Below are 22343 nucleotides of genomic sequence, written 5' to 3'. Positions count from 1 at the left end.
AAATACTGTGTGTCCTTGATAGGTATGTCCCTGTCAGGTAGGGAGGAAATGGCCGTGTGAGGGAACCATGTTTCACAAAAGAGGTTGAATGTCTTGTCAAGAGGAAAAAGGAAGCGTATGTAAGGATGAGAAAACAAGGTTCAGTTGGGTCGCTTGAAGGTTACAAGGTAGCAAGGAATGAGGTAAAAAAAGGGCTTAGGAGAGCTAGGCGGGGGCATGAGAAGTCCTTGGCGGGTCGGATCAAAGAAAACCCCAAGGTTTTTTCCTCTTTTGTGAGAAATAAAAGAATGACCAGGGTGAGGTTAGGGCCGGTCAAGGACAGTAGTGGGAACTTGTGCATGGAGTCAGAAGAGATAGGAGAGGCGTTGAATGAATACTTTTCTTCAATGTTCATCAAGGAGAGGGGCTATGTTTTTGAGGATGAGAGTGTGATACAGGTGGGTAGGCTGGAGGAGGTAGATGTTCTGAGGGAAGATTAGCAATTTTGAAAAACCTGAGGGTTGACAAGTCCCCTGGGCCAGATGGGATATATCTTAGGATTCTTTGGTAGGCAAGGGATGAGATTGCAGAGCCTTTGGCTTTGATCTTTGGGTCCTCACTGTCCACGGGGATAATGCCAGAGGACTGGAGAGTGGTGAATGTTGTTCCTCTTTCAATAAAGGGAATAGGAATGACCCTGGTAATTATAGGCCGGTTAGTCTTACTTTGGTGGTCGGTAAGTTAGTGGAAAAGGTCCTGAGAGATAGGATTAATGACCATTTGGAAAGATGCAGCTTAATCCGGGATAGTCAACACGGATTCGTGAAGGGTAAGTCTTGCCTCACAAATTTGATTGAATTCTTTGAGGAGGTAACGTAGTGTGTAGATGAAGGTAGAGCAGTTGATGTCGTATACATGGATTTCAGTCAGGTGTTTGATACGGTTCTCCATGGTCGGCTCATAAAGAAAGTAAGGAGATGTGGGATAGAGGGAAATTTGGCCAATTGGATAAGTAACTGGCTATCACATAGAAGACAGAGGGTGGTGGTGGATGGAAAATTTTCAGACTGCAGACCAGTTACCAGCGGTGTACCACAGGGATCAGTGCTGGGTCCTCTGCTATTTGTGATTTTTATAAATGACTTGGAGGAGGGGGCTGAAGGGTGAGTCAGTAAATTTGCTGATGACACCAAGATTAGTGGAGTAGTGGATGAGGTGGAGGGCTGTTGTAGGCTGCAAAGAGACATTGATAGGATGCAGAGCTGGGCCAAAAAATGGCAGGTGGAGTTTAACCCTGATAAGTGCGAGGTGATTCATTTTGGTGGGACAAATTTCAATGTGGATTACAGGGTCAACGGCAGGGTTTTGAGGAATGTGGGGGAACAGAGAGATCTTGGGTTCATGTCCACAGATCTCTGAAGGTTGCCACTCAAGTGGATAGAGCCGTGAAGAAGGCCTACAGTGTGTTCGCGTTTATTAACAGGGGGCTTGAGTTTAAGAGCCGTGGGGTTATGCTGCAACTGTGCAGGACCCTGGTGAGACCACATTTGGAGTATTGTGTGCAGTTCTGGTCACCTCACTATAGGAGGGATGTGGAAGCATTGGAAGGGATGCAAAGGAGATTTACCAGGATGCTGCCTGGTTTGGAGGGTAGGTGTTATGAGGAAAGGTTGAGGGAGCTAGGGCTTTTCTCTTTGGAGCGGAGGAGGATGAGAGGCGACTTAATAGAGACTTATGTGTGGTAGTACCAGGTATTGTGGTACCTAAGAGGCTGATGACCATTGGTTAAACCCAGGAGTTTACCATTGGCTGTTGTTACGTAGCTCCGCCCTGACAGGCGGAGTATAAGAAACGGTGCCATCCCAGCAGCCTTCACTTTCTGTACCGAAGCTGCTGGGGAACAAGTTCTAGTAGATTAAAGCCTTCAGTTATGGAATCACTTTGTCTTGAGTGTAATTGATCGCGCATCAATAAGATGATGAGGGGGATAGATAGAATGGACGTTCAGAGACTATTTCCTCGGGTGGATATAGCTGTTACAAGGGGGCATAACTATAAGGTTCGGGGTGGGAGATATAGGAGGGATATCCGAGGTAGGTTCTTTACTCAGAGAGTAGTTATGGTGTGGAATGGACTGCCTGCTGTGATAGTGGAGTCGAACACTTTAGGAACTTTCAAGCGGTTATTGGATAGGCACATGGTGCACACCAGAATGACAGGGACTGGGATAGCTTGATCTTGGTTTCGGACAAAGCTCGGCACAACATGGAGGGCCGAAGGGCCTGTTCAGTGCTGTACTGTTCTATGTTCTCCTCCATTTACTAACATGGGCCTTCTTACCAAATAAGTTAATTTAAACACCTCAGGGTGATAACATCTGAAAAGAATAACGTTTTGTTTTAATTGAGTTCTGTATTTTCACATCACAGTACTGTCAAATTGTTCAAAGCCAATTTTAAAACCACATTTTCATTTTGATCTTTCAAATGTGATGCTTGTAGATTTATGCGTGATATGTAACTTATCACATACAGCTGATAATGTCATTGCAGCTACTCCACAATGTTCCTCTCCTCCTTCTCATTGTTCAAACTTTCAGCTATAGGCTAATGCTTTGCAATCCCCTCAGTAAAAGACAGTTACAATTTCATATTTTCTTGCTAGTCCTAATTGGATTGAACCACAAGAGCCAGTCCTGAAGTTGGGATGTGATTTGAGGCCCATTTTATAATGTTTTGCCCTGGGAATTCTCATCTCTCAAACATTAAGTTCTGGGGAAAGGGGCAGTGGGCATTACATCAGGGGCGAAATTCTCCGTTTCCTGATGCCGGTTTCGTAATCGGCAATCAGGCGGAGAATCCATTTTTACGACGGAATAGGGGGCGGCAGCTGTTTTACGCAGGTTGCGCATGCTCCGCCCCCTCTAAAACGGCATCACCGTGGCGTGTGCTACACGCCGTTGGGATGGCATCAGGGCGTCACTTGAAGGCCCTCCCCTGATGGGCCGAGTTCACGACGGCACGGGGAACGTGTGTTCCCAGCTGTGCGGGAACCCGGCGTGACGGCTGCGGACTGTCACAGTCGGCCGGGAGCCGTGCTGCTGGCCGGGGGGGCGGGGGGAGGGGGCTTCTGCGAGGGCTGGGGGGACTGGTGGGGGGTGGCACTATCTGGCAGGTCAGGACCGCGCACGGCCAGCTCCATGTTGTACGGTGCACTGCTGCAGGTCGTCGCCGTGTGCATGCAGGGCCACGGACCCGGCAATTCTCCGGCCATTTATTTCGGGGAAGCTTGGCATTTTATGTGGCGCAGCTGCTAGCCCCTCACCAGTCGGAGGATCGGTGAGGGGGCAGCACCGATTTTTCCCACGTAAAACACCACAGATCCTGTGGACATGGCCTCAAAACCAAAGAATCTGGCCCCAGGTCTCCAACTGATTTGGGGTAATTACTGACATGCTAATGAGGTAGAAGAGACAATCCCAGTTTCCCATCTTTTTCTGATAGTTAACAGTAAGTTGAGGGGACGCTGCAAGAAGCTGGCAGAGCATTGGACTGGAAACTCCATCTGATCAAACTGCAGGATTTAAGAGTGACTTTACAGCAAGCTGATTATAATCGTCGAGTGAGAGTTATCATAAATCATGAAGTCACAGATTGTGGTTGAATACAATTATGTTGTTGATGGCCTAACGCCACTTCATGGATGCCCAGTTTGAACAGCTGAATCTATCTCATTTAGTACAGTGGTAGTGCCACACAAAACGATGGAGTGTATCCTCATTTTCACAAGGACTGTGTAGTAGTCATGCTGAAGCAATATTGTCATGGGCTAAAGAATCTGCAACAGGCGGATTGGTGAGGACAAGGCCAGGTAGGATTTTCCTTCCTGCTGGATCTCACGCCATCTGCGACAGGCCCAGTCTGGCAGATATGTCCTTCAGGACTTGGCCAGATCAGTCACTGGTGATCAAGCCACTCTTGTTGATGGACTTTGAAGTTACCCAGCCAGAGTATATTTTGTGCCCTTTCTAGCCATGTCACCTCTTCTAAGTGGTGTTCAGCGTGGGTGAGTTCCAAGTCTTCAGCTGAGAGAGGACAGTAGTTGATAAATTGCAGAAGGCTTCTTTGTCTATTGTCATGAGATTTCAAGGCGTCTGGAGGTAATTCCTAGATCATGCTGGCAAAGTGGATGCAATCGGCACTAATCGTGTGCAAAGCGACAACCCATTGGTCATGGGCTGCAGCAGGTCTCCGTTGTGCGCCTGCGCAGCCACGGACCCGGCCATTCTCCGGCGGTTTATATCGTGGGAGCCGGGAGTTTTACACGGCGCGGCTGCTAGCCCCTCACCGGTCGCAGGATTGGTGAGGGGGCGCCTCCGATTCTTTTAACGTAAAACGCCACAGATCCTCCGCACTTTGGCTCAGAAACGGAGAATACAGCCCCTGAAATTAGAGCTTTCAGAATTCATGTCTCAGGGCATTGTTTAGATAGAAACATTAACCCGCTTAGAGTCAAGTGAAGTCATTTCAATCAGCACAAATGTTCTTTGTGCAACATAGTTCAAGATTTATCAACAACACTGAAGTAAAAGAACAGCAACACAAGCTTTACGAGATAGAATACAGAATAACAGTCATCATCTAGCTTTGAAGCGCTGCTCATTCCAGTATCCGTGTTCCAGTATCTACAGAATACATAATGAGTTTTTGATTTGGTTCACTTTTGCCAGGGGGATTGAGGTACAGCATAACAATACAGTGCAGCCTTGTAACAAAGACATTAACTGGACATATTAGAGTTCTCAGAGCTGACATTGTCATTCTGATCTAATGGGCAAAATATGGTAATTCACCAAGAGACATTGAGCACAATTACTGTAAATCACAGTGCCTCATACCAATAAGTTCAGTATTATTGATGCTTCATGTATTCTACAGAGGACTCAGTGAGCATGGTAGTACATCAAGTGACTCACTCCAAGCAACATGAAAAGGATTGAATATGGATACATTCTGTACCATATTATTGTCGATAAAAATGAATGAAATCCACATTAACTCTTTAGCCAGATTGCCACTGGTACTGAATATGTTAATTTCCAGGACATTTCAGATAATTATTATAAATCATTATGAGATGTTATTTCAGAATATTTTGACAGTGAGGCATAGAAGAAAGTAACCAGTTCCTTTCATGGAAGGATTACGCCCATAATTATTGTAACTCATCTGCACCATTCAGACAGCACTGACATTGATGGTTGTCTATATTCTTCACAAGCACAGAAATAAAATCAACCGCAGTCACTGTATCCGTCACAGTAACAGTTCTTAGAAGCAGACCATAAATAATCACATACCAGTGAACACAATGGCTATTTCCTGGAATTGATTCAGCCCATTTCTCTCATCACTAACTTACCAGCATTTCCCTCGTCACCAACTCTCGAGGAATTCCACTTCCCAGTCGGAAACTAATAAGAGATGTTTCTAAAAATCAGCTTGAAAAGTAATGAGCTATGACACTGAATACAAATGCTGCACACATTGCTCAGGTTTGATGCCCACATTAGCAATTCTCCATCCAAGTAAAACAAATTGTCATCTTGAGAAAGAAGCATGTAGCGCGATTTACTGGCCACGTCGCGCTCGAACAGGAGCGCGCGCAGTCGGTAGATGCCACCCGTGGGCTTCCCAGCAGACAGTACACCTCACGCGATCTACTAAGATCTCGTGAGGCGTTGAGATCAGGATCCCTGGGTAGTCAAGGATAGGGCAGGGTGGCCCCTGGCCCTCCCACTGGAATGTGGGCATCTTGGCACTGCTGAAGTGTACAGATGGCACAGTCAAGCTGGCAGGAGTACTGCCAGGGAGCCAGTGCAATGGTGCCTGGGTGGCACTGCCACAGGTCAGGGCCTGAGGGGGAGCCATGCCCATGAAAGGAGGGTGGAGGGGTATGAAGGGTGGAGGGGGTGCAGGGCAGGGTGAAGGGTGGAGGGCTTGGGGGTGGGGCACCAGTGACCCCATAGCAGTGTGCCCTCACTATGGCGGGGGCTGTGTGGTGTTGTCTATGTGGGGTGACATTGTCCATGGGTGTGGGAGCCACAAGCTAACTTAGAGATTGGGGCACCCTGTCAAAATGGCAGCCGATCTCGGAGGAGCCAATCTGGCCTTGGGTTTAGCTCTCCAGTGATAAAAATAATTCTAAGTGAGGGCTAAACTGGTGAGAAACTCCCCAGGGCCCAAAAAAGTGATTGTGGGCGCGATCTACCTGAATGGGGGCAGAGTCCTGTCGCGCGAGATTAGCCGGGTGTTTCCCAGCGCTCCATTTTCTGCACTGGGGAGCTCAGTGCATTTTAAAATGGCGTCCCGAACTCTCGAGCCCCCGACGCGACCCCAGAACTCCCCCACCCCCGAGGCCCCAGCTCACTATAGGACACCCCCCCAACACTCCATACTCGCGCAGAGAACCTTCTGGCCCGATCACTGCCTCGCAAAAAAAATGCCAGCTTGATACCTTGCCAGTTGCAGGCTGGCACCCTGGCAGTGGCCCTGTCAGCTGACAGTGCTGGGCTGGCATCCAAGTGGCACTACCAGGGTGCCAGTCTGGCAGTGCCAGAATGCCCAGGTGGCACCAGCAATACCAGGACCACCCTGCCCAGAGGTCATGCACCTGCGGGCGTCTAATCCCCTGGCAGACCCACACGAGTGATGTTCCATCTGGTCCCTGTCTGGTCCTCCACCCCTTGGTTAGATCTCGGGAACGCATACTACAGTGAGACTAGCTGTCTCAATCTAATATGCAGATTTGCCAAAATGTGATTCTGCCCACAATGTTAGAGCAAAAGAAAGAACAAAGAAAAGTACAGCACAGAAACAGGCCCTTTGGCCCTCCAAGTCTGCGCCGACCATGCTGCCCGACTAAACTAAAATCTTCTACACTTCCGGGGTCCGTATCCCTCTATTCCCATCCTATTCATGTATTTGTCAAGATGCCCCTTAAACGATGGGCCGAATGGCCTCCTTCTGCATTGTATGTTCTATGACAAACAATAGGGGGCCTAGCATGGATCCCTGTGTTACGCCACTGGTCACTGGCTTTCAGACACTAAAGCAGTTGTATATCATCACCACCTGTCTCCTACCGCTATGCCAATTATGAATCCACCTTATTAAATCATCATGTATCCCATGTGCAATTGCCTTCTTAATAAGTCTCCCATATGGGACCTTGTCAAAGGCTTTGCTGAAATCCATCTATATCATCTGCACTACCCTATCTACACACTTGGTTATTTGCTCAAAACATTCAATCAAATTTGTTAGGCATGACCTTCCTCTGACAAAGCCATGCTGACCATCCCTGATCAAACCTTGCCTCTCCAAGTGGAGATAGATTCTCTCCTTCAGAATCTTCGTCGTAGTTTCCCAACCACTGATGTGAGACTCACTGGTCTGTAGTTCCCTACATATCCATGGTCTCAAAATGTGGATGACAAATAAAGGGAAAATTTCAAAGCTGCAGGGCAATGGGCCATGTGCAGGAAGGTGGGATTAGGAAAGCTTTTAGAAAAGCCTTTCTCTTTGGGTCGGCATTGACAAGATGGGTAAAATGGCCCCCTTCTGTGCTATATCTAGTCTATGGTTCTATGCTGGCCTCACAGAGCAAATGTTCTCTTTTTGTCTCCCACGTTGCTACCTTTATCCACCTTCTGACTCAGTAATACAGAAGTAGTCAATGTACAAAGGAAGCAGGGCACACATAGTTATGTTTGCAAGATTTTTACACAAGATATTTTCCCGGAGTTCAGCAATACAGACATCTCTCTGTGAGCACACAGTCTGTGAACAGCAGCATGTCTTCACTTGCCCAATATCTAGACGAAAAAGGAAATCTCACCCATGTTCATAGAAGTACTCTTCCTTTTCTCCCATTTAAAATTCATGAACCATTAATTCTCTCTCAATTTGCACTGACACTTTCCCCCTCTTCAGCTCATTCTGGCAATTTTGTCATCCTTCTCAATTCCTGTTGATAAACTTCCTCTTTTCCTTGCTAATCCCAGATCTTAATATAAGTGAACTACGCAGTAGGTAGGATTTTTTAATAAAATGAGGAATTCTTCAAGATTAGTGTCCGACACACCAGGACAGCAGCATTCAGCAGTTAGGTGCAGTACCATGAATTACACAGAGGGTCAATCCTGGTGCAATGGAAGTTTGAAGCATTGCTCGCTTTTCTTACTGTTGAAATAAAATGAAATGAAAATCGCTTATTGTCAACAAGTAGGCTTCAAATGAAGGTACTGTGAAAAGCCCCTAGTCACCACATTCCGGCGCCTGTTCGGGGAGGCTGGTGCTGTCTCAGGGTAAAAAGTGTCATACAGCCTGACTATGCTCCAAGTTAAGTTATCAATGCATAATGCACCAAGCAACAGATGTGTACTATGTGCAAATAGATCAAAGGAAGGACTGGAGCTATTATTATATTGTAATGTAATTATGTGCATGCTGACAATCCAAAAACTTTTTTATCTTCACTGCTAGTGATCATTTAAAAGCCTGATACCCCATGTGAATTAATGATAATGGTTGTTTTGAGTTGCATGTAATTGAAGCTGGATATTGTGAAACCCACTATTACAGCTCTGTCTTCAGGATATATCACTTGATTTAGCTTAAGTATGCCAACTATGAAAACTATTGGTATAATAATCGCTAACTCACAATTTTCCTGATAGCTGGCCACAATTTGAACACATTAAGATCAATTATTGCTTGTTGTCTTTCGCAGGTCGAGAGATTTTATATTACAGTTTGGTTGACATTGGGACCTCAGAGCAAGGCAGGTACAAACATTGTTCTGGAAGTCCATAGTATTTATGTCCTGATTGCTGTCCTTGAATATGAATCGGGGCTTGCCCAGCCTATAATTAGAGTCATAGAGGTCTAGAGCACAGAAAAGGCCCTTCGGCCCATCGCGTCTGCTCCGGTCAAAAACAACTCCCTAACTATTCTAATCCCATTTTCCAGCACTTCACCCAGAGCCTTGGCATTGCAAGTGCACATCTAAATATCTCTTAAATGTTATGAGGGTCTCTGCCTCCACCATGTGGATCTAATTGCTGATGCTAAGCAACAACACTGTAAGGGATGTGGAAATACGTTTGACAAGCACATGTTGTGATCAATGCTCATCCTGGCTCAGTTGCTTTTGTTGATGCCATTGCTGAAAATCCAACATTGAGTAAGTCGCCTGAAATGGAACCACGCTTTCAATGTTACAACAGAAAGAGTGCTGCACTCATCGGAACATTCACACCTGGAGTTCTCACCGTCTCCACAGCTCGGAGGCCTCGCCATCTCCAGAACCTGGAGAGCTCATCGTCACCTCCCTCAGAGCCTTCGCTGACTCCGCCATCCAGAGCCCATGCCATCTTTTGAACCCTGAGCCCTCGCTGTCTCCGACACCCAGAGGTCTTACTGTCTCTGACATCTGGAGCTATCAGTGCCTCCAAAACGCAGAGTCCTAATTTTCTCCAATAAAATAGATTTATAGAACAGGCCGGCACAGAACGAGGCCATTCGGCCCATCGAGCCTGCACTGACTCTTTCGAAGAGCAATTCACTAAGTCCTACGCTTCCACTCTTTCCCCATATCCCTGTAATTTCTTTTCTATCCAGTAATTATCCAACTGCCTTTTGAAAGCTATTATTGAATTTGTTTCCACCACCTGATTAAGAACCTTCCAGTCACCCATAATTGGTTGCAACACCATAAACTGCAGTTCCCATACCCATGCTTACAGCAGCACTATCCAAACAATTTCAATTAACTAAATTATCAGTGTTTTTCTCAGAGACTGATTCCAAGGATGATTCCCCTGACCTATTTCTGACCATTTTTAGCAACTCTAGTCATGAGTATGTTCTCCACACCGAATTAGCAAGGCCCGTTCTCCTATGCGCATTCAGCCACTTTTGCTTTTCTGACTGTTTCTGGGTCCAGTTTTTGCCAGGTTTTTCTCTTCAGATGGTTAGATTCTGTGGGCTCTTGCTTTCTGTCCTCCGTGGCCTCCCGCTCTTTCTTTCTTTCAATATAAATTTAGAGTACCCAGTTCATTTTTTTCCAAGTGGCAATTTAGTGTGGCCAATCCATCTACCTTGCACATCTGTGGGTTGTGAGGGCGAAACCCACACAGACACAGGGAGAATGTGCAAACTCCACACAGACAGCGACCCAGAGCCGGGATCGAACCTCAGACCTCAGCGCCATGAGGCAGCAGGGCTAAACCTGTGCGCCACCGTGCTGCCCTCTTCCTGCTCTTTCTGACTGGCGACCCATATAGTTCCCCACTGAATGTTTCATTCGTTTACAAGTTCTGGATTTGTTGGTTTGTGATTTCAATGCCATCAGGCCTTTCTCTATTTAAACCTCTAACCCCACACATAGGTATTTCAAACGCTCAGCTTGTGTCATCGAGAAGCAAAGTTGCCGGGTGGGTGGGGGGGGGTTGCAAGAACTGGGAAAGAATCGTCTCAAATCAGAGTCACTCCATCATGAAGCAACATTTTATTATTGGATCAAAACAGTGAAAAATGTAATAAAATATTATCGGCAGTTTAGCTTTAATTTTTACTTTGTGATTGAATTTCTGGTTCATGAGAGGTGAAAGGTCAGGCAGGTCACATGACTGGTATGATCATCAGCAGTCGGTAAGAGTTGAGTCAATCTGATGCCTAGGTTGATGGTGTTGGTCAAAGCTGTGGGGTCACAGCAGTATTGGTGGATTGCTTCACACCATCACATGAATTCATGAAGGACACGATTTTGGAAAACATAGATGGGCAGAGACCCGTACACAGATACACAGATCTTTAAAGGTTTCACGACGGCACGCAACGGCCCCGATCGCAATCGATTCAGGGCCCGAAAATGGGCTAGGAACGGGGCCGCAAGGAACTCGGGGGGGCGTGGCGCGAAAGCGGCATCGTAAGCGCGCGACGCCCGAATGACGTGGCGCTGCGCCATAAATGGCGCGATCCGCGCACGGAAGGATCCAGGAGGAGGAGAAGGAGGAGAGATGGCTGAGCCACGACAAGCTGCACCGAGGTTCCGGGACACGGACCTGGACACCCTCCTCGATGAGGTTGAACAACGAAGGGCCACCCTCTGCCCATGATGTGGGCATCGCCAGCCGTCCAGCAGGCGCAATGTTGGCACCGCTGTGAGTGCTGTGGGGCACACACCCTGGTCTGGGGAGCAATGTAGGAAGAAGCTGCACGACCTCCCTAGGGCGGCCAGCGTAAGTGCCTTGAGGGTGCCCCCGGGTAACAACCAACCCCCCCCCCCCCCCCCCCCCCCCCCCCCCCGGGCACGAGGGGGGGGAAGGGCTTCAGGGTGCACAACGCTGTACTCGACCCACATGAGCAGGATAGATGCCCTGGATAGATGCCATGGCGTGGCTCCAACTGTCTCCTCACCGAGCATTAATATAGCCTATATCTGCACGCCCTGATGATACCCGCCTAATTGTGATGCTTTATCCCCCCCCCCCCCCCCCCCTCAGGGCAAGACAGCTCACAACCATCGTGAGCGTATGAAAACCAGAGGGGGTTCTCCTGTGCTGCACCCCCTAAACGTTCATGAGCAGAGGGCCCTGGACCTCGCTGGGGGATCCGCCACCCGGGAGGTTGCGACATGCCAGGTCGGAGGTGCCGAAGCAAGTGAGACAACCCTGCCTGTCCCCCCCCCCCCCGCCCTCAGCCCGTCATCGCCCCCCTCACACTCTGGCCACTGCACCCTCGATCCCCCCCCCCCCTTACACTCTGGCCACTGCACCCCCGATCCCCTCCCCCCTCACACTCTGGCCACTGCGCCCTCGATCCCCTCCCCCCTCACACACTGTCCCCACCACCACCATACATCCGGCCCAGCGTGTCTAATGAACCCCGTATCGTTGTGTTCCCCAGGGCCAGCCGTCGAACGTCCAGGGTCGTCTCGGCCAAGTCACAGCCGACCATCTGCAACCTCAAGCGCACCCAGGGACGCACGCCAGAGGGTGGCAGTCGGTCGGATAGGAGGGCCATCCTCTCAGTCTGGGACGCTGGACGGGGACGCACAGAGGACGGACAGAGACAATACTGAGGGGCACAGGACGGACAGTGACGAAAGTGATGGCTGTGCATTGCCCGAAGGTAGGGCCATGAGCCACGACAGTGACGGGGACAGAACGGGGACAGTGGACGGTGACGCACAGAGGACGGCCACACAGTCCACGGATTCACCTGGAGGGCAACATGACATGGGCCGCAAGGTGCCCTGCGCCGCGCCATGAGGGGGACCAGTACACACCAGACTTCTTTACAGACGATGACCTAGAGCTAGCGGCACTGCTGTCTCCCACACCATCCACCATCGCAGAGACACTCACCTCGGTTGGGCTAATAAGTGATGAGTCTCCCGGGTCACGGTCTGGTGCGCACCACACAGCCGAGCCGGTACAGCAGGTGGAGTTTGGAGCAGCCGAGGGGCTGGCCGGTCGGAGGCAGCCCAGGCCCGGCAACCATCTGCCACCATGAAGGTTCCCGGGTTCCTGCATATACTTGACCCACCCAGACAACCGATGCATGTGGACAGCCAGGGACTGAATAACGGGATGAGGGCCATCTTCCAGGACCTGCCCACGCAGTTGGAGGAGTCCATTCGCGTCCAGGAGCAGGGAGTGGTGCCGCTCATCGCAGCCACCCAGGCCGACACCGCACGGGTGGCGTCCGCGGTGGAGGCAATGGGTGAAACGGTTTCGGCCATTGGTCAGGTTCTGCAAGGCGTTGGGCTTCACGTACACGCGTCATCCATGGTCCAGGAGAGGGCTGCCTTCTCACAGGTAGCCATATGCCAGAGTCAACACGACATTGCCGCCGCGCTCTGGGCCTTGGCCGAGTCTCACCATGCCATGGCCCGGTCCCAGAGGCCATGGCACAGTCCCACCAGTCAGTCGTAGAGAGCATAGACCGCCTGGCGCACGTGATGGATGGCTTAGCGCACTCACAGGTTGAGGTAGCACAGTCCCTGGCAGGAATGTCCCACTCCCTGGGCTCCGTCTCTGCGAACATTCGGACCATGGTCGATACCGCTGCAGGTCTCCAGGACTGGCCGCGTCAGGTGTTGGTGGTGCGACAGGGCATGTCTCCGATCTCCCCGCATAGTTTTGCGCATGCGCACCGATGATCAGGCACGCATGCGCAGTGCGGCCGAATTTTTTTAATATGTTCATGGCCGTTTTGAAGGGTGCTTGCAGCCGGCATAGTTAAAAGCCGGCTGCTGCGCACGGATTTGCGCGATCGGGAGTGCCGCGACGGACAGCTCCGCGACCCACCCGCGGGTCACGCCCCCGAGTTTGACAATGCTTGACCTAAACTATAGTCCTCTTTTCTACCTTGGTAGTGCCAACGTGGCACTTCGGCAGTGCCAGGCTGGCACCCAGGTGGCACTGCAGGGTTCTCAGATGGCACCAGTAGTGCCGAGGCACCACCCTGCCCAAAGGGCATGCAGCTGGGGGCCTCCAATCATCTCGGCGACCCCCACAAGTGCCATTCCATCTGGTCTCTGTTTGTGGAGACCAGTACCAAACAGTGCTCGCCTAGGTCACCGAGGCGAAGGAATTGAATCCCAAAGCGTCAGGTACCTCGGAAACCTGCACATTAGAGTAAGGCTTACTGCCTCGTTCTAATATGCAGATTTGCCATTGTGGGCGAGATTCTCCTTGCAACATCTTGCAAGATTGCTTTGAATCTCGTGAGGTGTTGCGAGCTGCGCAAATCCCGGGTGCAGGGTCTCCCGGCTTTCACCGGCCACGCTGCGGCGAGCTCCTTTTCCAGCGCAGCGTGGCCTGAGGATCGTGCTCCTAGTGTGGAGATCAAGAAAACATTTTCATTCAGACCTGTCAGGAATTGGTTCTGTCTACCTGAGGATGTGGAGCAAGTGGATTTTCAGAAATAATTTTAAGAGAATTGGACAGGTAGGTGAGGTACCTACAGAACCATAGACAAAAACGGGGTGTGGGTCTAAGCACAACGGTTGAATTTTATCAGCACAGGGACAATGGAACAAATGGCCTCCTCAGTGCTGTACATTGCTATAATTCTATGAGGATGCCTACTATGCACAAGTGTAATTAACTTTGGAGATGCATCTTCCTCATGCGCCAGGCTTAGCCTGATTCAATTTAAGGTGCTACATCGAGCACACATAACGGGAGCAAGATTGAGCAGGTTCTTTGGAGTGGAGGACAAATGTGGGAGGTGTGGCGGGAGCCCGGCAAACCACGCACATATGTTTTGGGCATGCCCGGCACTGGAAGGGTATTGGAAGGGAGTGACGGGAGTGATTTCGCGGGTGGTGAAGGCCCGGGTCAAACCAGGCTGGGGGTTAGCTCTATTTGGAGTTGCGGAAGAGTCGGGAGTGCAGGAGGCGAAAGAGGCCGACGTTGTGGCCTTTGCGTCCCTAGTAGCCCGGCGCAGGATCCTACTCATGTGGAAGGAGGCGAAACCCCCCGGACTGGAGGCCTGGGTAAATGATATGGCGGGGTTCATTAAACTGGAGCAGATAAAGTTTGCCCTGAGAGGATCGGCTCAAGGGTTCACCAGGCGGTGGCAGCCATTTCTCGACTACCTAGGGGAACGTTAGAGGGAAGACAGATGACCAGCAGCAGCAACCCAGGGGGAGGGGGGGGGGGGGGGGGGGGGAGGGGGGGTTTAGTTTAGGTCAAAGATAAAGGGGTTTTGGTACTTGTGTATTGTTTAAAATTTCTGTATTGTTATTGTTGCGTTTGCTTTGTAAGAGGGGAAAAATTGTTGTTTGGGAAAAAATTTTCAATAAAACATTTATAAAAAAAAAAAAAAAAAAACTTTGGAGATGCATCATATCTGATTATTGGCTTCTGTTTGCAGAGAGGATTCGTGACATGTGCCTCAAGAAGATGGCCTTAGTCTCCTGGCAGCCAATCCTGGAACCCTTCTTTATGAATTATATAAAACAGGCATTGCCTTAAAATCAATGCTTTATTAACATTGTCTGGGAAGTGGATCGTATCCTGAGGGTCAACCGTATGTTTATTGGAACGATAAATCGTGCAGTTCATCATTGCACTGGAAATGTGACCAGGAACTTATGAAAACACCTGGGTGCCAATCAACAGTCTTTGGAGAATCGTATTATTTGGTAAAAAATACATTGTCATGCTGTTGGTGAGAATACAACAGAAATGCTTGCTCTGCCAAATAAGGAAATATCCCTTGCTTGATCAATCTGTGCATGGTGGATTGACTTTAGTTGCCAATGTGCCTCCAGCCTTATACAAATAAGCCTAGCACATGTAAATGCAAGTCTGAAATTCAATGACAACCACTGCTAATGTCATACCTCTGACAATTCTTCTGCCTGGCTATCCCAGTTCCAAATTAAGAATGAGTACAGGCAATATGCTTCTTCTTAGCTTCTCATCATTTCTTTCCAATTAACAAAGTGATTTGATAAGAATGCAAAAAAAATTCAGCAGCAAATCTCTTTGCGTCAGACAGCATATAGAGAGAGAGAACACCAAATGATCTACTGTATTCTTCTTCTTTGGGCTGTAAAAATCAAAGTAAATAAAGACATATATTTGGCTCCCTTAAAATGAGGCCTCTGTGAGCACAACCTTGTCTCCTTGGATGTTCACCGTAAGTGGACATGGTGACCACATTATATTTCCAGCATAATTGCAGGGAAACTTGGATGCACTCACTGCATATGTTTAAATGAAGGTTTCACCAGCTGTCTGAACAAGCAGAAAATCCAGGCTTGAGACTGATGTGTGCCACAGGATTAGCCCAATTTACTGCCACAATCTCTAGAGAAACAGCATAATGGTCTGCTTTTAGCCACTTATGTTTCTCAGGATGCCCTGCCGAAGTTGTAGATCAGTAGCGTCTAAGTGGAAATTTCACAAAATGTTTCAATTCAGTTTTCTGGAAATAACATATCAACTCAAATTTCATTAACAACTCAAAATCATTGAGAGTTGCACTATGATTTTGTAACAATATTAGACTCCATTAAGAGGAATTGTATTTCCCTGACTACTCCAAAATTTCACTGCCCAGAGACCTCAGATGCCTACTACACTTTAAGCTCCTCATACTTACTGGCATGCCTGTGAAGGTAACTGGTGGAGATTGCCAAGAGATGCTGAATCCATTGCTGGTTGGAGTAAATTTCGATCCAGGAATGTTGACAGGTGCCGTGGCCTGTAGGGAAAAAATGGTATTTTAAGGGAGTCGACATTGCCCAGGAAGGAGCTGAATCCTTTCAGTACAAGCGCTTTTTATCAGAGCTCCATTCACACTGGGATAAAACATTCCATTTGGGCCTGCTTTTTACAAATCAGTGGCTTATATTTGGAAAGTATCTGTGACTGCAGAGTAAATTAATGAGCAGCTACCAGGTTTTACCTGTAAAGTAAGTTCTGTAATTTACATGGCTCTAAAATTACCTCAGTGGACAGAAGCCTGCTGCTCAAGTACTGCAGTACATTTGAAAAGCTCCTTCTATAATCTGAGATGTGTGTCACTGCTTCCGAAAGTGCTGGTCCTGTGCTTGCACCTGTAAGCAGGATGTAAACTTTCCCAGGCTCACTAAAACTAGCTGCTGGGAAGATCCACCTTCACATGTTTCCTGGGCTGTTGGTTGTAACGAGTCCCAGGTCTTCTGGTGTTCAGCTTGCTGCAAGAGTGAGGCCTGCACTTTGAGAACCAGCTGTACTAGCACATATCACACACACAAAGCAAAAGCAGCTTTAGAAAATACACATCAGCTGCATCATTTGGCACTGCAGACCGAATTTCCGGCTTGACTGCCCTGCTCACAAAGGCAGGATGAATACAATGCGATCATCAGTCATGCCAATTTTCCATCTGTCCCGATAGTCAGTCGCAACTTCACCCAAGTGGTTGGAGCTCCTGTCAGAAATAGGTTGGAGGCTTCTGCATATATGAAATTCAGGATCAGAAGTTACAACCCCAACACCATTTTTCCTCACTGCCAGTTCCTGCTCCCACCCACCAACCCACCAGCGGCAGTATAGATTGTGAGATAGCCAATCCCAGTTCAAATTAAAAGGGCCATCAGTTTGAGAGCGAGAAAGCTGGATGGAGATTATTGAATCATTTTTATGGCTGTTTGGGGGTTTGCAGTATTAAAGACTTTCAACTCAAATCTATTTGCTGTTGCAGGTTCTGCACACTAGATGCCTGCTATTTCAAAGTGTTGATTGTGTGCACCCTGATACTCAGACCCTGTCCCTTTAAGGCACTGCTGCAGGCCCTTTACATACCAGCCACCTGATATTCTGCCATCAGATCAGCAAGCTACCGACCAGGGTGCATATTTTGAATTGGCATTTTCTCAAACACATTATAATGAAGTCTTGAGACCATGGGCGTCATTCTCCGCCGGCGGGAGTCTCCGTTTTGCCGGCGCCCGGGGGTTTCCCGACGGCGTGGGGCTGCCCCACAATGGGAAACCCCAATGACCGGCCGGTGTTACAGAGACTCCCGCCGGCCGGTCGGCGCAGAAATGTGGCGGGGCGGGTAGGAGAATTTCGCCCCATATCTTAAAGGAATCTAGACAGGTATACAAGGGAGAAATGGTTATGATGGTAGATATAAATGAGAAACAATGGGAGGAGGCTCGAGTGGAACATAAACAGCAGGATGGGTGGGCTGGGCCATGGCCTATTTTTGTGTTGTATAGCCTGTATTTCTTATATTGTATTGTATTTTCTTTTGTATCATTATTTCCATATTCCTTATGTAGCTGTTTAAGTTCTTAAATTTCCCTATTGGGCGAAATTTCCTGATAAGTTTATTTTCAGGCTTTAGGACAATTTCTGAGTACCAACCCTGCGAGGATTTGCAGTGTGCACTTTCGCGGGATTTTCTGGGAGGAGGCTTGCAAATTAGCCACCTCCCTGTCCACTATCCAATTAAAAATGCAGGGTGGGGTGCTGAGGTTGTCGGCTCAATCAGAGGGCCCACAGCTCTCCCCTGCTGCTCAAGCAGAAAGGAGACCATCAGGTAATTTCAAATTGGAGTATGAATAAAATTGCAAAAATAGAGTTTGAAATGGGTGAGGCGATCTGAGTGGCGGAAGACCCTGGTGGAGAATCCCTTTCCTGACATGGGTGCGGCCTTTCATCCCCTTTCCCATTGAGGTATGGAACTTCCAACTCTGATGGGCCCTTGACATGCCATCAGGAGGCTGCCTTCAGAGCTGGTGGGCTCTGCACTCAGCAGGGACCTCTCTGACACTGGGAATATCCTAGCAGAATCGTAACCATCCTCCACATCAGTCCCTTTATTGTCGCTACCCACTGCTCCCAAGTGACCAGCTGCTGCCGAAGTTCACCTGCTTCCATCAAGATTCCTGGACTTGGCGAACGTATTGGGGTGCTGACTAGACACCCTTTCTCTGATCTTGATCCCAATCCTTCCTTCCAACCTGCCTCCATTGGACTGGGAAGATTCCACCTGAGATCACCTCCTGTTTGAAAGTTTCCCATATTTATCCTGTATCTTGTTAAGTTTTTATTTCTAATTTATTTCGGTTTGTCCCTATTGTGTTGTTTCAAATTAAACACATTTCTCTTCAACTGTTCCCTCTCTTGTCCCATTTTCTTCAGAACCTAATGATATTACAAGTACCTGTTTCCTAATTCTTCCCTTATCCTTACATTACTCACTTGTCTCAGTTCACTGTCCAGAACTTGATCCAGTACTACTACTTCTTTTGCTGAACTGAAAAATTCTGGAAGGAATCTTCACTTCGGACACAGACAGAAAACTGGTAGCAGTGGATCAACCATGAAAGCCAACAGAAATAAAAATTGGGCAGGTGTATAATGGACTGCTATTCTGCAACAACCCATCTTTCATCTGCACGCAATTTTAAGCAGACAGATTATGACTTATACATCCTTTTCTAGTGCTGTAATGAATCTTTGATTAACAAATTCATCCTCTTCTTTTTCCTCATTCTAACTTCAGGAGGATCTTGTAACCTGGAATGTTTAGCTTCCAAACTACCCCAGCCTAAGTCTCTCAATGTATTTATATTTTTCATAGTACTGCTACTGTCTTTTTTCCCCTACATCCTTCATTATTTAGATTGCAGTATTCAAAACAATATTTAAGACGGGGCTGAAAGTTGTCGCGATTGGTTGCAACTACCCGAGATACTGAAGTACACTGGAGACAAAGGCAATTTAAAGCAACATTTTTTTAAGTGAATGGAACAGAAGCAGTAACAATTAAAATATCGACTAGGCCAGAACAGACAAAAATTAAAGTGGCATATTAAGTGGGGAAAGAAAAAGTAAGGACAGGAGAATACCAGCCAAAGGAGGAAGAGTTTCAGTTGAGGGAGGAATTCCGTCAAAGAAAAACAGTGTGGACAGAAAGAGCAAGAATGGGAAGAAGGCACAGTGCAGGAAGAGGGAAAAATGCAAATTCAAGGCCAACAAGGGCCAGCAGAGAAATATCAGTGGTCTGTGTGCTCCCAGTGAACAAAGTTCCATGTCAGGAGTTTGGATTTTTAAATCCACACTCTCTTTGTAGAAGAGGAAGAAATGGTTAATTTTCTTGAAAAATGACAGGATTACATTTTGAAAAAGGTGCAAATCTTGAAAATGCAGTTTCATTTGTGGAAATGAAAAATTAGCAACTATTAATAACACATTTGTAGTAATGCTTTCTCTATAACTAACAAGCTCCTTAACATTATCCCTGCACTAGGAGAACAACTCAATAAAGATTGTGAAAAGTCTAATTTACACTCTAGTCCCTGGCTGCACTGGTAAATGCTTTAATGAAACACTGCAAATTAATTCTCAAGTAGAACATAGAACATTACAGCGCAGTACAGGCCCTTCGGCACTCGATGTTGCGTCGACCTGTGCAACCACTCTAAAGCCCATCTACACTATTCCCTTATCGTCCATATGTCTATCCAATGACCATTTGAATGCCCTTAGTGTTGGCGAGTCCACTACTGTTGCAGGCAGGGCATTCCACGCCCTTACGACTCTCTGAGTAAAGAAGCTACCTCTGACATCTGTCTTATATCTATCTCCCCTCAATTTAAAGCTATGTCCCCTCGTGCTAGACATCACCATCCGAGGAAGAAGGCTCTCACTGTCCACCCTATCCAATCCTCTGATCACCTTTCATGCCTCAATTAAGTCACCTCTTAACCTTCTTCTCTCTAACGAAAACAGCCTCAAGTCCCTCAGCCTTTCCTCATAAGATCTTCCCTCCATACCAGGCAACATTCTGGTAAATCTCCTCTGCACCCTTTCCAATGCTTCCACATCCTTCCTATAATGCAGCGACCAGAATTGCACGCAAAACTCCAAATGCGGCCGCACCAGAGTTTTGTACAGCTGCAACATGACCTCATGGCTCCGAAACTCAATCCCTCTACCAATAAAAGCTAACACACCGTACGCCTTCTTAACAACCCTCTCAACCTGGGTGGTAACTTTCAGGGATCTATGTACATGCACACCGAGATCTCTCTGCTCATCCACACTGCCAAGAATCTTACCATTAGCCCAGTACTCTGTCTTCCTGTTATTCCTTCCAAAATGAATCACCTCACACTTTTCTGCATTAAACTCCATTTGCCACCTCTCAGCCCAGCGCTGCAGCTTATTTATGTCCCTCTGTAACTTGTAACATCCGTCCGCACTATCCACAACTCCACCGACTTTAGTGTCATCTGCAAATTTACTCACCCATCCTTCTACGCCCTCCTCCAGGTCATTTATAAAAATGACAAACAGCAGTGGCCCCAAAACAGATCCTTGTGGTACACCACTAGTAACTGGACTCTAATCTGAATATTTCCCATCAACCACCACCCTTTGTCTTCTTCCAGCTAGCCAATTTCTGATCCAAACTGCTAAATCACCCTGAATCCCATGCCTCCGTATTTTCTGCAGTAGCCTACCGTGGGGAACCTTATCAAACGCTTTACGGAAATCCATATACACTGCTTTACCCTCATCCACCTGTTTGGTCACCTTCTCAAAGAACTCAATAAGGTTTGTGAGGCACGACCTACCCTTCACAAAACCGTGTTGACTATCTCTAATCAAATTATTCCTTTCCAGATGATTATACATCCTATCTCTTATAAACCTTTCCAAGATTTTGCCAACAACAGAAGTAAGGCCCACTGGTCTATAGTTACCGGGGTTGTCTCTACTCCCCTTCTTGAACAAGGGAACAACATTTGCTATCCTCCAGTCTTCAGGCACTATTCCTGTAGACAAAGATGACTTAAAGATCAAAGCCAAAGGCTCAGCAATCTCCTCCCTAGCTTCCCAGAGAATCCTAGGATAAATCCTATCCGGCCCAGGAGACTTATCTATTTTCACACTTTCCAGAATTGCTAACACCTCCTCCTCATGAACCTCAAGCCCTTCTAGTCTAGTAACCTGAATCTCAGTATTCTCCTCGACAACATTGTCTTTTTCCTGTGTGAATACTGACGAAAAATATTCATTTAGCACCTCTTCTATCTCCTTGGACTCCAAGCACAACTTCTCACTACTGTCCTTGACTGGCCCTACTCTTACCCTAGTCATTTGTTTATTCCTGACATATCTATAGAAAGCTTTAGGGTTATCCTTGATCCTACCTGCCAAAGACTTCTCATGTCCCCTCCTGGCTCTTCTTAGCTCTCTCTTTAGGTCCTGCCGAGCTAACTTGTAACTCTCGAGCGCCCTAACTGAACCTTCATGTCTCATCTTTACATAAGCCTCCTTCTTCCTCTTGACAAGTGTTTCAACTGCTTTAGTAAACCACGGTTCCCTTGCTTGACCACTTCCTCCCTGCCTGACAGGTACATACTTATCAAGGACACGCAGTAGCTGTTCCTAGAACAAGCTCCACATTTCCAATGTGCTCATCCCCTGCAGTTTTCCTCTTCATCCGATGCATCCTAAGTCTTGCCTCATCGCATCATAATTGCCTTTCCCCCAGATATAACTTGTGCCCTGCGGTATATACCTATCTCTTTCCATCACTAAAGTAAACGTAATCGAATTATGGTCACTATCACCAAAGTGCTCACCTACCTCCAAATCTAACACCTGTCCTGGTTCATTACCCAGTACCAAATCCAATATGGCCTCGCCTCTCGTTGGCCTATCTACATACTGTGTCAAGAAACCCTCCTGCACACATTGGACAAAAACGGACCCATCTAAAGTACTCGAACTATAGCGTTTCCAGTCAATATTTGGAAAGTTAAAGTCCCCC

General features: G+C 47.6%; 1 protein-coding gene across 1 annotated transcript in view; it reads right to left on the bottom strand.

Moving 5' to 3' along the window:
* znf704 (zinc finger protein 704) overlaps positions 1–22343 on the bottom strand; it is a 361108-nt gene that overhangs the window by 35173 nt on the left and 303592 nt on the right. Inside the window, exon 7 of the mRNA XM_072467494.1 lies at positions 16167–16268. Coding sequence (XP_072323595.1) covers positions 16167–16268 — 102 coding nt within the window. The remainder of the gene's footprint in view (positions 1–16166; positions 16269–22343) is intronic.

Source organism: Scyliorhinus torazame, chromosome 11, assembly GCF_047496885.1.
Source record: "Scyliorhinus torazame isolate Kashiwa2021f chromosome 11, sScyTor2.1, whole genome shotgun sequence".
Taxonomy (NCBI): Eukaryota; Metazoa; Chordata; class Chondrichthyes; order Carcharhiniformes; family Scyliorhinidae; genus Scyliorhinus; species Scyliorhinus torazame.
This window is presented reverse-complemented; position numbering and strand designations above follow the sequence as displayed.